The sequence below is a fragment of the Ammospiza caudacuta genome, chromosome 7 (genome assembly GCF_027887145.1).
Source record: "Ammospiza caudacuta isolate bAmmCau1 chromosome 7, bAmmCau1.pri, whole genome shotgun sequence".
In the NCBI taxonomy this organism is placed as follows: Eukaryota; Metazoa; Chordata; class Aves; order Passeriformes; family Passerellidae; genus Ammospiza; species Ammospiza caudacuta.
In genome coordinates this window covers 34414566-34432171 of record NC_080599.1, presented here as the reverse complement: position 1 = coordinate 34432171, position 17606 = coordinate 34414566, and the positions used below count along the sequence as shown (strand labels likewise).

General features: G+C 43.1%; 1 protein-coding gene across 1 annotated transcript; it reads right to left on the bottom strand.

Annotated features, from left to right (window-relative positions):
- Positions 1-17169, bottom strand: MCOLN2 (mucolipin TRP cation channel 2). Its single transcript, XM_058808557.1, has 14 exons — positions 17041-17169; positions 13354-13513; positions 11494-11667; positions 11223-11367; positions 10603-10690; positions 10376-10472; positions 10061-10160; positions 8516-8631; positions 7248-7397; positions 5832-5933; positions 5592-5714; positions 2935-3141; positions 1695-1810; positions 1-460 (listed from the first exon to the last, which is right to left on the bottom strand). The coding sequence occupies exons 1-14, from the start codon at positions 17088-17090 to the stop codon at positions 424-426; spliced, it is 1665 nt and encodes a 554-aa protein (XP_058664540.1). The 5' UTR covers positions 17091-17169; the 3' UTR covers positions 1-423.
- Positions 17170-17606: the final 437 nt, after the last annotated feature.

Here is a 17606-nt window from a genome sequence, read left to right as displayed (position 1 = left end):
ACGACTTCTTTTTATTTAATACTTTTAAACACAGGGTTATTTTTTAAAAATTATTTTTGCATAATTCTTTTTCTTATTAACAGCAGTTGATTCAAGGCCATTTTCCTTCCTCCCCAATGTCATTAGCCAGCAGAGCTTCCACAGACAATGATCAAGGATCAGTCTTCTCTAACATGACAGAACTTGAGGCAAGAATAAAGAATTCTTCACAGCTCTCCTCCAGACACAGCTTCTGGGTCTCCTGTTGGTCAGCCAGCTGCTGTCACATCAATAGATTTCTCCCCCCAAAACCTGAATTAGCTAAGACAAGTCTGTTCATGAGGCAGATCCAGATGGCAGGTTCCACTGCAATTTGGAGAATTATCCTTCTCCACACCACTATGTTTTCTTTGCATGTATGTAGTGAATTTCAATGTGCAGCCATCAATTAATGAGTATCAAGTTGTCATCACTCTGTTGTCTGCAAAGAAAAAATTCACAATTCTCCAATCAGCAAGAAATGCAACAGGAAGCACCTACCCATATGAGCTCAGTTTTGATCCTTCTGTTCTCTGCTCTCCCATTTCCACATACAACTCTGACTCCTGCACTGGACAATGATGCAAAACCTCCCACAGTAGCAAAAGCTTTAGATTATCACTCCATCACCAGGCTTGTGCCCTCAGTACTGTACAGCATATTATGGTCTATGTTTATTATGCTCAAGCACACAAATCTCTTACTCTGCACAGTGACTTGCAGGTGAAACCTGAAGCTGAAATTCTTGTTAATTAGTTGGTTTTCATTGCGTGCCCCCAGCAGGATACCTGCCCATCATCATCATCTCACATGTTCCTTTTGTGGCTATGGGTCCCCTTCTGCAAGGGTACACCAAAAGCATAAAATTGCATTTCACAAAAGCATCAGTATACCATTAGACAACAATCCTACTGCTAAAAGAGGATTTCTTACACCAATTGTGATTAAGTGTTCACATTTTAGTCTGCTCATTCTCTCATAGCCTGCCTTCCTTGCACAGTGCCCACAACCATTCTGTGCACATGAATGGATTATCCTGGACTGCCTAGGGACAGTGACAAGGCCCCTCCTGTCTCTAACAAGTTTCACAGCTGTGTTATGCTGCCTCAGAAACACAATTCAAAGCAGACCAGCAAGCACCAGATGAGACATTTGTCTCTCACCACCACCTTAAAAAGGACCCCTGCCACAATGCCTACAAGAAGACATTTACCAGTGAGTTTCCGATATTCTGGCAAATGGTATTCCAACAGTGTGCCTCTGACACTGCACAGTTTTGGGATCAAGCACCTGTGGCTGAATCACCCTCTCACTTTCTGCAACTTCTCCAAGCTTAGTAGCAAAGCTTTTTAGAAACAGACAGCTTGAAGCAAAGACTTGGTTTGCTCCAGAACCCTTGGTAGTTTATGCTGTTCTCCACAGTCCTCTCATCAGTTCCTGCATAGCATTTTTCATAAGAGTACAACAGTTAAAACATGTTTAAGCTCAGAACTGCTTCCTTTGCATCAGCAGCTGACTAAAGATCTAACATGAAGTAAAGTGCAGGAGGAACAGCAGCACCCAAATATTTCCAGGCTGAATTCTGGATACTCCAGCATTCGTGAAGCAGCATTTTGCAGTGAGAAGCTAACTGTAGTGCTTCTCAGGAAAACACACATTAAAAACACCCTACTGACCTCCTGCAGCAGCAGATGAGTGGAAAAGAAGTTCTGTCTTTTCTGTAGCCAGCACTGCTATGGTCTTTTAGAAATTCATGTAAATCTGTTGCTGGAAAACCACTTTGTTGGTATTTCTGAAAGAAAAAGCATTTCAATTACAACACATGAGAAGTTACTGGTCATGAAATGTTCTAAAATTTCCTCTAGAGTGTGACAGTTAAACCAGATTATTTGGTTCAATAATTCAATATGTCTGTAGGAAGGAAAGAATCCATTCCCATCCTAGAAACACTACATAGCTTGCTTTGCTCCACCAACAGTGTAAATTCACATTGTTCACTGATTCTTATGTTTTGTTTGCTGCCCATAAGGCCAAGCAAGTGATCTCAGGCCATGATGGTATTGAATTCTCCCTTGTTCACAGTGAGCTGCTGTTCTCACTGCAAGTGCCCTGGGCTCCTTTTCCCTAAAACCTTTAATTCTGGATTTGAAGGGTTCCAGTGTGACTATTCAATATTGCCATGCTGAAGAAATGCTATGAAAAAACAAGTTCAGCACACTGAAACAGCTCCCAATTGATCTGTGTAAAGTGCTCAGAGGGAAGAGTCAGTAAAACACCATTTTGCAGATCAGATCATCCAGTAAACTAAGAAGCACAGACAATTGAGCTATATTTTGAGGTGCTTCAAAAGTAAATCTCTTGCCTGGCCTGGAAGTTGTAGTTCATGTCAGACCAGCATTATTTTGCTGGCCTGTGTGTGACACCAAGACAAGCAAGAGATGAGGGCTGGAGGATGGGATCCACATTCCCTCCCCACTGGCCACTGAGGCCACCAGCAGCACAGAGGGCAGAGAGCACCTGAGGTCAGAACAGAAGGTAATTACTGAGAACTGAGGTTCACTTTCAGGCAGTCCATACTGGAAATGGATGGCACAATTCTAACTGGAATGAGAAGCAGTGCACCTCTCAGAAGACATTTCCTTTTAACCACACATTTCTAAGCAGCACATTAAGGAGGCCTAGACACCTAAATTACTTTAGAGTTATCTGCCTGAACCTTTCCAAACTCCTGCCAAAGGCACATCTCTGAGATGTCAGCAAACCCAGCCACCCTTCCAATTTTGCCACAGACTAAAGGAAAATATTTTTAATAATCTCATCACACATCAGAAGCAATGGTAGATGGTATGGTGTTGAGTGATTAACAAAAATGAATGCAAAACTGAATAGAAGTGTAACAGAAAACAAATGCTTTACCTTTATGGTGTCATAGGAGTCAGTAATGAGTGCAATGAAAAGGCTGAGGATCATGTATATAAACAGACTGATGAAGGAGTACAGATACAGTCGGCTGAACATCCACACCAGGGAACTCTTCTCTTGGATTTGAGCAAATGTTGCAAACATATCATCACCATTGACCAAAGAAAACAGACATTCAGCCACTGTGTTCAGATCCTCAAACTAGAAAATAAGTACAAATTATTAGCAGAATGTGAAGATCAATCAAGACTCAAAGACTGAGTTTTACTCAAAGCAGACAAAAAAGCCAACTCAGGCAATTAAATGCTACCACACTTTCCATTCAGCCCAAAATATACATCAGTAATAGAAACATGTAGAATTATCATCTTGACTAAGCACGATGTGTTGAGATCAAATATAAGAAAATTTATTATCAAGAAATCAAACTTGTGATGTTCAACAGGCAGAACAGTCAATAACTGACCACCACAGCAAGCTACTGAATTATAGACAATTTTGGACCTGCAGAAAAGTATCATTCCATTTCCCAAAGCACAGCTGAAGTGATTTCACAGAACCTATACAGTAAATTAGTGGTAGTATGCTGAGAACACACCCACATTCTCTGCTTCCCAGCTTTGCAGCATTACTGGAGTATGGGTAATAAATCAATACTGTGTTCAGGGGCCAGAGTCAGCACAGCCTTCAGAACTCAAATGGTCCAAGCTGAATTAACAATCTGTCACTCAGGAAGACCTCTATGAGCTGTAAGTACAAGCTACAGCTTTATTATGAAGCTACTGGAGCACACTCTGTACAAAAACCATGGTTTAATTTCAAGGACAGTCTCAAACTCCAAACTCCATTTCCCCAAACTGGAATGTGTCCTGAAGCTACCAGGTAAGCCCACTTCCCCTTTTGCTCTGCCCTTCCAAATAACTGGATTTCTTAACTCTAATTTAATGGACAATATGAATAATTAGCCACATTAAAACATTGTGCATTATCAATGAACTAACACAACTGTGGCCCCACAATGAAAACAAGATGTCAAGAGGTATATGCTTGTAAGGAGAATATATTGGTGCACAGGAACAGCAGGTCTGGTTCACACCTATGGCTTATTTTATCATTATTTTTTGAGTTGAATTTTAAAGCCATTGTGCAACTCAGCAGTACATTATCTGGGAAGAAAGGAGGCATGGCACAGGTAATTTTTGAGCAGCTCAAGTTTTGACACACTGACACAGGGACATTGCTAAGGGCTGCTCACCTGGAATCCCCAAGGGCTGCTCACCTGGAATCCCCTGGACTGACTTAGCACAAAATGCAGGACACCCACTCCCTCTCTCTGACTCTAGCAGAGGGTGTATTTCCATATTTTTGAGCATAAGGAGCTCTCCAGTGTTTCTGCACATCGGAGGAGACTCTTCCCCTCTCTTCCAGGAGGGCTCAGTGCTGGAGAGCCCGGGAAGGCAGCCCTGGGCTGGGCTGCCTTGCACAGTGCCACATTGCCTTCCTGTGGGACACTGGGGAACTGGCAGGAGCGGGAATCCTCCGTAGCTCCAGCTGCTTCCCTTGACATTGATCCATGACATTTAGGGAGGAGGTAACATTTTCATAGATAAGCATGCTGTTGATTGCTCCTCCTTTGGCTCAGATAAGGTTCTTGTTGCAGGGAGGTTACAACAGTAATTATGCTGTGCCTTATAATGTTATAAACAATTGAGCCTCCAATGTGGCAGAAGATCCCTCTGCATCCAGCATCCCACTCTGGAGAGAAATGGATTGTCATTTCTGGGGGGAACATGCAGGCTGAACACCTGCATTGCCCAAAGGGGGAATTACAGTAAGCTAGAGCAATGCAAGCTCTGGGGGCAGAGCAAGCTGGAAAAGCACTGTACATGTCCCCATCACACACACACTGTGTGCACCCAGAGATCCAGAACGAGGAGTCAGACATTTGTTAGTCATTAACAGACATTTAGAGTTTGCCACAACAAGAATCTGCCTCTGTTCAAACTGTCACACAGAGCATCTGCCAAGAGAAAAAGCAAACAAGCTTCGGGGTTGTTTTGGTTTGTGCTCTAGAATATATAAAGCCTTACTCCTGCACCCAGGTTGCAGACAAGACATACCAGGCATACACTTTGATACGAACCTTAAGAAAACAAACAAACAAACCAACAGCACGCCCCCACACAGGAAGCAAAGCAAACAAGACAAGCATTCATCCATCCCTCTATGAGTCACAATTTAGGAGCTGAAGTTACATGGCACGGAAAGATTTGGAAAAACAAGGCCAGAGCCAAGGAGACTAAAAAAAAAAGTAAGTTCCAGTGAACTATTTAGTGCCTCTGTAACCCAGCTGAAGTGGGATTGCCAGAAGAGGGCAGAAGAGACAGACCAATGGTCATAGCCTGGGCAAACTATCCCCTCACCAAAACAGCCTGGTGCTGGAGAGCACTCAGTAAAAGCAAGAATAGTTATTTTGTTAAAAGGAGCAGGTAGAAGGAAGTACAGATGGAATGACTTCCATGTTCACATTACAGCTATTAAACAGACATTTCCATTTAAGACACATTTCTGTTGGTTTGGCTAGGAGCTATACACACATACACAGATATTCCCATCATTGCACCACAAAAGGAGGGATACTGCTGATGTACCTTTTCATGATAAGGCCCCAGGACAATCCAACCACAGAAAGTATAGCCAAGATAGATCATCCCAGCACAACAACAGAACCGCAGCACTTTCGGCAGCGAGGCCTGCATAGTCAAAATGAGCACCTACAAAGTCAGAGGGAAGAAAAGATGGGGGGGAAAAAAGCAAAAAAAATTAGAGAGAGATCTGGAAAAAAGCATATATACATGCTTTAATTGTTAGACATTTGATTCTCTCCTTACATTGTAGGTTTGAAAATATCCCAGGTATCGGATGACTCCAACCCAGACAAACAGAGTTGATGTCCCAAGTAAAATGCTGCAGACATCATAACTTGTGAGGTTCTGAGGGATCCAAAGAGAGCAGGTGGTCAAGTTACAAAGCAGTAGATATGTCAGCTTGACAGCTATTCAAGTTCCAGCAGTTCAAACAAACAAAGCAGGACAGTCTAATACTGAAAGCCTGTTGCTACATCACAAAAATCAGATCAATGTGAGCTGCAGTTATTTACTGAGATCATTCAAACACAACAGTGCTGCAAATGAAAGTACACCTATGCTGATATTCTTGAAATTTTACATGAAGTGCAAAGTCTGGAAGAAGAAAAGCCCTTAGTTTGGTTACAACACCATTTCAAAATTAGACTGGATAACTCAAAACTTTTAAAAAGAAGGTTACTATTTGCTGTTGGGCAAAGAAGCTCTCATTCACTATTTAGAACACAGGAGCCATCATTTACATGAAAAGTGACCCTTGGGACTACAGCTCTTTCCATGCTCCCATGCATTTACATCTCTGAACAGGTTCTCTGCCAGCAGATCAGAACCTCAGCATTGTTTCTACTACAACTAAATCTACTTGCACTTTACTTTAGAAGGCTGGAACTGGTTGCAGTAGGCACAAGAGAGCCATCTAGCTCAAGTTTTCCTACCCTCAATCTACAGCCAGTGATTCCCAAGTGCTTCCTCTGAAGGCCACTCTGGGATCTGCCCTTTGAGCCTCAGTACACATGAAGCAGGAGCAGCACAGCACCTACTCTGCTTTTCCCAGAATACAAAGTTTTGTGAACACATGAATTGTTGACACACATCTATTGGAGATAAAAAAAAAAAAAAAAAATAGAAAAAAACACAAAACCAACCCCAAAATCCTCCTGCCAGCTGGACAAAGCACATTGATTACAGCAAGCCCAGGCAGGGAGGTCAAGGATGAGCAGGTCACACACTGTCTGTGCCAATGCTGGCCAGGAAAGCAAGCTGTGACAGCTGTGTGTCCAGCCCCACAAGCCATCAAGAGCCCTGTGTCATTCAAGGGGAGGTCTCGTGGCTCCCCAGTCCTGTATGTGCTACTTCTACAGAATGAACAACTCAAATTTTTGAGTCTTTCTGTTGGGAACTGCCTACCACAGGTCCCATACCAGGGATTGGGGGTCTTAGTACTGGAAATAAGATGTTTAAATGGCCTACGTGGTATTACTGAAAGACTCTGGGGAAGAGAGACTAAAGGTAGTTATTAGATAAACTAGGAAATTGACTGAAATAAGCAAACAGATGACTATTGACTGTTATAGCTCACTTCCACCTGTCCCCAAATTAAAGCACATTACACATGGTTGCAGCAAGATTAGCAATGTTTTAGCTGAAGTATGAGATCCTTACCTTGGCTTTTATCTCCATTTTTAGGATTGACCCAATGATTGTCATGACATCACTGATAATGACCAGGACGTACCAGCCGTTCAGGAACTCCAGGCGGTCAGCGTAGCACACACGCCGCTTGTGCTTCTCCAGGAAGAAATTCACAAATCTCTGTTGACAAGCATTAAGATCATTAATTACAGGTCACCTTGGATGAAAAACAAGGCAATGTTCAAGTTCCACACAACCCATTTTCCTATAGTATTCACTGGAATAGTAATTTAAAGCTGATTCTCAATGGCAACAGAAATAAATAGGAAAAAGCTTAAGATGGATTTAGGCCAGTGAAAATGAACTTTCCACAGAACACTTGATTTCATAATCCATTCCCACCAACGTAACCATGGCCTGTTATCCCCTTTACCATAGGTTCTATCCACCTCTAACAGAGCAAGGCACCCAACTAAAGAAGTGGAAAAGAACTCAAAGGCAACTACAGGGCAAGAGCTCTCATTTCCAATAGAGCAAACAATATCACCTCTGCCCAGCACAGCCCATCTGCTTTCACTTGCTCTTTTTGCTCAGGAATAAATGTGAAGTGCCTATTCCTGAGAGCAGTTTGACAATGCCTCTGTTGAATCATGTCCTCCTGATTCTTGGTCTTGTTTCCAAGCTACAAAAAGGATACATTGAGCTAGATAAACAAGTATTTGTGTTTTCATAGCCTACCTACCATGGACTCTTCTAACTCTCATGAGCCACATGCTTACAAAAAAACCAGCCAGAGTTAGATTATGTGCTGTGCTTTACATTTTCTAGAGTTAGAGCTGGCTTTGAGGGATATTCACTAAGGCATTAATTTATAACTAGACCTCCATGGGAATTCTACTCTGAAGCCAAGGAAGAAAGATTTGTGGTTTGGAGGTGCAGGACACATTGCCTGTTTGCAGCACAAAGACTCAGAATCATTTTGTCTAAAATTCTGTAAGAAAGAGGGGAAAAAAGTATGCTTCTTTTGCCCATGGACAGATACAACAAAATACTTCAAATTACAGTACTACACAAACAGAAATAAAATCCACTCACAGTTAGCAATTGTCCACCAAGATACTGTTAACAATTGTCCACCAAGATACCTGCACATCCTTCCTAGAGGTAACAGTAAGAGGGACATCTTGCAGGAGATTTTCTCACTTTAACACCCCCTGTTTCAGAAGGTTCCCCTCACAAGGCCAGCAGCAAAGCAGCAGAGACCAATCCAGCATTAGGGCCACGAGCCCTGTGCTCACCTTCTGCAGCCTCCAGGCAAGAACGATGGATCGTGTGCACAGGATGAGAGAGGCCAAGCAACTCAATATGACAAACCCATCAAAGACTAGAATATACTGAGTGTTCTTCTGGAGAACTGTAAAGAGACAAGGCAATAAGGTTAAATCTTTCCACATCTCTTTTAATGCAAGTCATGTGACATTTTGCAACAATTCAAATACTCTCGCCCCAAAGCAGATGGGTTACAAGCTATATTCTTCCTGCAAGTATATCTTGAACACAGCTCAGCAGAGAATTACATCAAGACAGTCATGGAGACTGGACCTCAAGAATGAAAAATATGTTCAAGTTCTTCAAAATAAACCCAAAAATGGGTACATTAATACAGGTATCCTCCTTTTTACCTGTCCATCTGTGCTTCCACAGTGTTACAACTACATGAGGCAAAAGAAATGCAGATTTGGTCTGTATCAACACCATTAAATTTTTAAAAAAATTCCACCTTAGTCTGCAATAAACTTGTTGGACTTTCTGTACTGTTTTCTTTTCATCCACAAATTTAAAACCCATAATGTGAACATAAATTAGGTCCTTGGCTTTCTCACATCAACAGTCCCTATCTTTTCCATAGCATACATTTTTAACTATATGAAAGAGGCCAACACTCATTTTTAATAATTGCAATAGCCCTTCAGCTCACCTTTATTACTGAAATATGCATGCTCCCTCAGCTGGTGATTAGACACAAAATAAAGTACTCGGGAACAGGTAGTTGAGGCAAGGCACTTTGAGGTTATTCAGAATATTCTATAAATTACCACTTTAATAGGGGTACAACACAGCGTTATCAGAGAAAAGCTGCCTTTGCCAAGGCAAAAGGCAGGCCACTTGATGTATTTATTAATCCATCATACTATATAGCACACTGAAAGATATTGTTCCATCACAGTCCTTTACAGAAAGTCACCACACAGGAGAAGCAGTTGCACAGTCTACCACAGCTGCTGTTTCTTTAAGGGCCCTTTAGTGCACATTTCTGAGCTGTCAGACCAAGCCCTAACACTGGAAATACATGGCAGGTGCCAGCCTTTGCTCATACATGTCATTAATCTACCAGCAGGGGCAAAAAAAGCACCAACAGGAAAAGCAAGCTTTCAGAAATAGTATGCTTCAATCAGTTAGAAAAAAACAAAATTGAAAGCTGTAGGAGGCTTCAGTTGGAAATCTATCCAGTGTTAGTGGGTTAAATTGAGTTGTCTCAGAGCAGCACAACAATTACAAATCTATGGAAGAAACATTCACCCTCCTTGCAGATGGAACTCACTGGTAACACACACTGGCATGGAGAGGTGATCATGTCATCTCACAACACACTCACAAAAGGGATTATTTCCCAGCTCTTGATTAGCAAGAGGTGATGAATTGCATTAGGCAAGTTGCATTGTTTTACAGGCAGGGGGATGAACAGGCTGGGGAATGTCCTGCTGGACAGACTGCCACAGACCAGGGAAAGCAAAGGGACACCCATAAGTGCTGCTCTGCAAACACAAATGCACCACACTTACCTGAGTTAAATATGTGCCAGTCTTTGCACTCCTGAATTTCAGTGTCACTATCAAAATAGACCTTGATTTTTCCGCTGTGGGCTCTATTGTTGAAAGTTATCTGAAAATACAGAGCTACATGAGAAACAGGAGTAGCAAGATTGCATCCCAGAAAAATAAATCCTGCTAAGTGCCTTGGACACAGCATGTATTAATATTGTTGATCAGAGAGGCTTTAAGAAAGTTGCCACCATAAAGGATGGTGTAGACATAATTTGAGTAGATGACATGTACTGCCTACAGAGCAGTATTCCAAGAGGCCAAACTTTCACTTACAGTGTTCTGAAATGCATAGCAGTCAGGCAATTCACGGGCATGGATTGTCTGAAGAGCAATGCCTTTCAGCTTGAAGGAGATTTCAACCTGTATAAGCCTGCATATTTGAAAAAGTGCACAAAGATATTTAAATATCACAGAGATATACACAGACTGCACAAATCAGAATCCATCATATTAACATGAAAGAACAAGTTGGAATAATTTAAAAAACCCCATGACTTTACCTGTAAAATTCAAGACTGAAAAAAGAAGAGTTCAGCTTCAGTTCTGCCTTCTTACCAGTTAGTTCCTTTGGCTTTAAAAGGATACATTCTGGAAAAACAAGAGGAAAATATGTTAGCATAAAAACTTCACAGTGAAAGTGGCATTAAACTGAGATGATCAGTGTGTACAGCAAGTCCTAATGAGGCAAAACATGAATTTTGAGCAAACCTATTCAGAGGCCCAGCTAGTGGGGTCAGAAGCAGGTTTGTGTACCAGCTCGTGAGCAGCCAGGACTCAGCTCTGAGAGGCAGAAAGGGCACCCAGCCAAGGAAGGTACAGACTGCCCAGCATCCAGAATTCCCTATTTGAACCTCCTGCACGGAGGGGAACAGGTGTGTTCAAGAAAAGGAACAACAAAACACCACCTCAGCATCAACTGCAAGGATTTGTAGGTGGTTGAAGAGAGCTCCTTATAATCACAGCAGTCTTTTCTAGACAGGTGCTAAAAGCCAAGAGGGAAATAGGCAAGAAGCATGGTAATGTTCCTGTGATTGCCACACAAAAAGCTATTTGTTTTAAGCTTCAAAACTAGAATTCAAATACTCCACAGCAAGACATTTTAAGTACAACAGTACTGTACCTGTTTCAGTAGAAACATCTATGTTCAGAGTATCATTGGAAGGGAGCATGGTGCCTCTCTTGTACTGCTGTTTACAGATTTTTAGACCTGATTCTTCATGTTCATAACCAAGGGTCCCCAGGGATATGTTCTTTAAGTTCCTGTACTAGTTTAAAAACAAAAACAGAAATAGAAGTTAGAGAAAGTAATCTTTTTTTTGCATTAGAAAGCAAACTGAAACCTCAAGGTTATATGTATCAATACAGGTTTTTAAATTAAAACTCACACCTACCTGATTAATAACATAAAAAATGCTATCATAAGCATCCTGTTGTGTATATATACTGCAGCTGTAGTCATCTTCATCAGTTCCAGAATAGCCTTTCAGGAATAGGTGTTTGAAAGCAACAGTGTTTTCCTCTTTGAATGAGACCACCAGCTGGTTACTCAAACCAAAAAAAACAAGCTAACAAGAGAAAAAGAAAGAAATAGATTTGAATTTTGAACAGTGGTCAAGCACCAGCATTTTGGAAACCGCTTTAAATTACAATAAACACAAACCAGACAGGTGCCTGTTGCTGTAACTCTGGCAGGAGCAGAGCACCCTTTAACCAATGCACAAGATTCCCAAAGGCAAGGTTATCACATGCAGGGTAAGTGAAACAGACTCTAACTGCAGCAGCTGAGCAGACAGCTCCATCACTTGCAGCTTTTACACCTCATGGATCAACAACTCCAGCTGGGATTTGCAAAACCTCTGTGGAGGATGCAAATGGCAGAGAAGCCAACTTAACAGCACACCCTGCTACCCCTGAAAGGCTCTGCTTTGCTATGGACAAACTCCTGCTCCTTTCCTACCCCTGCCATGGCACAGGATTAGAGCAATAAAGAGCCTCACCTGCCTGACCCAGGTGCTGCTTAAGGGAGCTGTAACAAGCAGGGACAGCAAACAGCAGAGTTACCACTGAAGACTTGTGTTCCCCTGCCATATGGATGTTCCCATTTCCACCACCACCACCAAGGAAAACATAAACAGAGCCTAGGAACTGCTTGGTTTTCCACAAAAGCTTCTTCGTAGGCACAGTAGCAGGAGGATATCCCCAAGCCTGACATCTGAGCAAAACCAAGGGCTGACAAGAAAAGTCTCAAGCAGCAGTCCAGAAAAATCTTGTGGCCTTTGAAAACCAAGCAGAAGAGCACTCCTTCTGCTCACAAAGGACAGTGGGAGACTGGGGCAGCAGACAGAAATATTACATGTTCAGTGATAGCCCCAGAAATGGAAGTCAGGTTAGTACAGGTGGCAGTACTGAACATTTCCAGAGACAGGTGAAGTTGTATTTTGTGTCATCATTCACATGCAAAGTCTGCTGTCCTGTCTTTGAGGGAAGAGGAACAACCCAGCATGTATATTTAGCTGTTCTTGCAAACCATCAGATGTCAGTCTTGCATTTCAAAGGTTCAGAAAAAGCAATTTCTACTTATGTGTGTGTCCCATTTTGCTTCCCTCCACATGCAGTCACTGTTAGAGGACTGTAACATAACCAACTGCACTGTGATACCAGTGCAGTTTACAAACACCCTCTTCTTTGCCTCCATGTAGTATCTCAAACAATAATGACTTTTCAAATGCATTATTTGATGACAAAAGCAAGAGGCACATCCAGTTCCTGTAGCCCAGCCATCCCATCATCATCAGAAACCAGAGCATCTTCACATTGAATGTGGACAACTTAATTTCCTGATTAGATATCAGGAAATATCACTTTTTAAATAGTCCAGTGAACTGTAATCCAAGAATGGAACAAAAAGCAGTACTGTGACAATGAGCCTGAAGACAGTGTTGAATTTCACAGCAAGAGAAATTTGCTTTAAAGTAAGGCAGAAATGGCAAAAATTTGACATAATAGTTTAAGGCAAATTACTGCCCTAAAAAAATACTTTAAAGTAATGACTGCCCTAAAAACCTCCAGGAGGCTTTTATAATTTATGTTATTCTTCCCACTAGAAACACCTTTCATAGTATTTTTCCTTTATGGACTGAAGTGGGAGGTTCAAGCCAGTAGCATGTACCCAGGGATGGCCAAGGCCCAGGAGCACAGACCTGCCTCTCTTGCACATCACTGCTACCCTAAGAGTAGAACCAGAGGCTCACCTGTGTTGTAACCATAAGTATCTTCAAAATCTGCAAAGCCAATTTCCATGGTATCTGACCTCTTGCTCTGTATTTTTCACATGGGTTCATGAAGTAAAACTTCAAATCCTCTTTCAAAGCCGTCTCTTTTAGATCTAAATCTGACTGAGTCATCATATTTCTGCCACAAAAAAAAAAAATATTAATTAGAAACCAACAGAATATTTTGGCAGACAATTTCCTCATTGCAGTATCACCTCAGATCACCATATGACATAAAAGGTCCAAAATAGTTTTTTGGGTTATCTTATGGAAATGCAAAAATATTTTCCTGTGATCACATCATTGAGAAGCATTCAAACACATCTGATCATTAAAACACACCATTTAGACAAACATTTAACAGGCATTAAATAAGATGGTCTGTAATAGAAAGAAATGTAGACTTGCTAGTAAAAAATTGCATTTGATACAAAGAGAGACCACTGTTACCATATTTTTCCGAATAACCTACATTCTAGCAGAAGCAAAAGGTGTCTTAAAGATTATACCAGAGCAGGCTTTACACACACTTCTGTTATGAACGTGCAGCTTCAATGCCTAAATTAACGGGCATTTATTTATTTAAATAGCTGGACATGTAAAAATCAGAGGACCAAGTACAAAGGACTGTTGTCTTTTAAATCACCTTGGGTTTCTCCTTTTCAACTGACTGGGACATTGAAAAAAACTTTACCCATCTCCTGATCATTTTAACCCTGTTTTCCAGTGCCATAAACTTTCGGAACTTTCCTACTTCACACACAGATCAGAACACAACTTGTAATTTTTTTCTCTCTTTACATGTTAAGAGGATCATATCTGACACCAGCTGATTATCAGGCACATTTACCATTCAGAATGTTGTTCCCAATGTTCTGAATTTTATAAAGGATAACATTTTGTCTGAGGCTCAAAACCAAAAGCATTGATTCCAAGTTTTCAGGTACTTGGAATACTTTTTCATTTTTACTTTTTGTGTCCTCACCAGTCTGAAGTGCACAGATATTTAAGCTCAAACTGTAGATCACAAAGCACATTTGATTTGCTAGAATCAGCTGTCCCACAAGAAGAGAAACTTCAGTTAAAGAAGCAGAGTAAAGCTGACACTGTGGGGTTTCCTCAGAAGAGGAAGCGAAAACAACAAAAAAATCTATTTTAATATTAAAAGCTCTAGAGCTATCTTTCCTACACAGCCTTAAATCAATCTTCCATGAAGATGATGAGAGGCAGGACCATTTTGGTTTTTGAAGCAGGAAAAACATGGGAAGCTTCCAAGAAAAAGAAACTATGGGCAGCATATCCCTGTTTAAATTTATAATAAAAACATACTGGACTGGCTTCAGTAACGTCTAAGATACAAAAACTTTGAAAGATGCAAACACACCGGCCAGAAGAGGATGTGATAGTTACAGCTGTGAGCACTGACCAAGGACTCGGGTACAAAGATGCTTCAGTCCTACACTGACCCCCAAAGGCATCACTGCTCTGTACCAGCCTCTCCCACAGGCAGCAGTGTCTGTGTTGGCACACAGTGAACAAGAGCCAACCCAGAGTGAAACTGACAGCCGGAGGCGGGCAGGAAAGAGGAAACAGAACAGGGTTAAGACAAATCTGGCCACATTTTAAAGCATGAAGGTATGACATAAGAGCCACGCCAAGACTTCAGCAAAATCCTTCCCTAATCTTCCAGTAAAAGCATATCAGAAGTGACAAATCTTTAAAAATAAAAAAAGCGAACAAACATAGGTCAAAACCCTCACAAATCAAACAGCAAACTTTATAATAAACTTTTTAAAAAAATATTCAAATACATAGCATGAAAAACATAATGCTTACTCCAAAGATGTGTCAAGACTTTACAGATATTCCAAAAACTTGATGTTGACTAATAACAGCACTTTCACCTTTACACAACTCTCACTTGTGGCTAGGGATTATTTTCATTGATGTCTTTAGCTCCCTTTATTAATTAACTGTAGCAATTATGAGCAGGAAATTTGTCAAAGAAAGCAGCACTTTTTTTTTTTTTTTTTTGCTTAAGAGAGATCAAAGATTCAAGCTTGTATCACTGTTGGACTTTGTCTTTCAATTAAAAAAGAGGCATTCTCTGGTGTAGTATTTAAGAATTCATTTTTAAACAGGTGAAACAGGTAACAGGGCAACAGGTGAAATAGATCAACCGGTTTTGAATTCATTCATTTCTAGGCCAGATTAAAAATTACATCCAAATAGACGACATTAAATCAGCAGAACTAGAACCTTCAACCAAAGCACTGAAGAAGTTTAAAAGCTCCAAGAGATTACCACTTATTTACCATATTTAAAACAAACCATCTAATTCTACCACATGGTCATTAGCCTAATAAACTAAACCTAATTGAAACACAGTACCCAGCTCAGCACAGAACAATGAAGCAATTAAATCCTGACACAGTAGTGTAATTACACCACTCAATGAGTTTCCACCGCGTGCTTTGTGAAGCACCGACACATTCAAATTTTTTTTGTGAATGAAGACTAACAGTATAATGCACGCTGAGGTGCACATCCAGGTGCCATGTGTCTCATATATTAAACTGGCACTAACTCAGTTCTAGCAGCTGCGTTGCTGTAACCAGCACTGCACTGCTGTACCTGGTAGGACAGTCTGCTGTTCAGCTGTTCTGTAGCGAGGCATTTTAGAGCTCAGCATTCCACTTAACAAAGAGGTTTCAACAGTAAGGACAACAATTTACAGCTACGTACTCCTGAAATACACGTGTAGTAGTTAGCTCTTCACCCGGCAGAAAAAGAACCATTGAATCAGGAGCTAAAATGCGCTTAGTAAGTGATCGCAGTCACTTTCGTTAATGAGTAACTCACTAGAGCAGCGACACGAACAGTGCCCATCAGAGCTCCGTATCAGCAACATTTATCTGCTTGAGCTCTGTATCTTGGAGAGCTATTAACGAGAGCCCTGCGGTTCTAAGGGGGCAAGAAGGAGAAAAAAAAAAACGGGGAAAAAAGCCATCACTGAATTGAGTTCTACACGTCAGCCTGGGCACCCCCAGCTTCACCTTCCCGATCTGTACTAAGCTCTCAGCACTCTGCCAGAGGACGGCACCGCTTCGTTCTTCTCAGAAACGGAGGGGAAAGCGCTCCCGTGCGGGGCTCACACCGTCACTGCCCTCTCAGAAAAGGAGGGGAAAGCGCTCCCGTGCGGGGCTCACACTGTCACTGCCCTCTCAGAAACGGAGGGGAAAGCGCTCCCGTGCGGGGCTCACACCGTCACTGCCCCGCTAAACGCGCCCGGCAGCCGCGGGCGGAGCGGCCGCAGCCGGGCCAGCGACGGTGTGAGCCCTGCAGGGAGCTCTGCGCTGCGAGCAGCGTCCCGGCGGCGGGCAGCACCCACCGTCCCACGCACCTACCTTGTGCAGCCCGAGGCACCCGCGCCCGCCGCCCCCCTGTGCCTCCCGAGCGGCTCCTGCCGTCCCCGTGCCCCGGCGCTACCGCGGCCCCGACCGCCGGGATGGGATGGGATGGGATGGGATGGGATGGCCCGGCCCGGTCCGCAGCCGCTGGCGAAGGCGCGCCCTGACCCCGCTGCCCGCCGGGCGGGCTGGCCCGAGGGCTCGGCACCGCGCCCAGCCCAGCCCGGCCCGGCCCGGCCCGGCCCGCTTCCCTCACCCGCTAACGGCGGCCCGCCCGCCGGGGAGGGACTTGAGGGGGATCTCCATGGGCCGCGGGGTCCGGCCGCTGCCCGGCCGGGGCACGACTGCGGCGGAGCAGCCCGGGCCCCGCTCCTGCCGCGCCGCCTTTATGGGTCCGGCGGAGGAGGGAGCCCCGCCGCACACGTGCCCTGAGCCCGCCCGGCCCCACTGCCCCGGCCCGAGCGCGGTGCTCTCACACACACCGTGTGACTCCTGGGGATGTCCTGTGCAGGGCTGGTGTGACTCCTGGGGATGTCCTGTGCAGGGCTGGGAGTTGGGCTGACTCCTTCTTGTGGGTCCCCTGCAACTCAGCATAATCTCTGTCGTAACAGGAGTTGCCTTACTGCCAAGTAGTAGTTGTAGACACGGTAGTAGTTGTAGACTGCAGGTGTAGCAGCTAGCCTCACCTGCAGTCTTCCCTGTAGCATGCAGGGAAGACTGCAGGTGAGATTAGCTGCTACAGAGTTAGCTGTCTTTGCGGGTCAAGAGGTATTTAGTTCCTCAAAGGATGTGGTTTAATGCAGTTACTCCAAACTAGGGTGT

Excerpts from the sequence above, each read along its gene's own strand:
- MCOLN2 (XM_058808557.1), bottom strand. The coding sequence starts at position 17,090 with ATGGAGATCCCCCTCAAGTCCCTCCCCGGCGGGCGGGCCGCCGTTAGC. Across the intron at positions 10,161-10,375 it reads GCTATGCATTTCAGAACACT|ATAACTTTCAACAATAGAGC; the intron begins GTAAGTGAAAGT and ends CTGTATTTTCAG. Across the intron at positions 8,632-10,060 it reads CTGGCACATATTTAACTCAG|TTCTCCAGAAGAACACTCAG; the intron begins GTAAGTGTGGTG and ends GTCTCTTTACAG.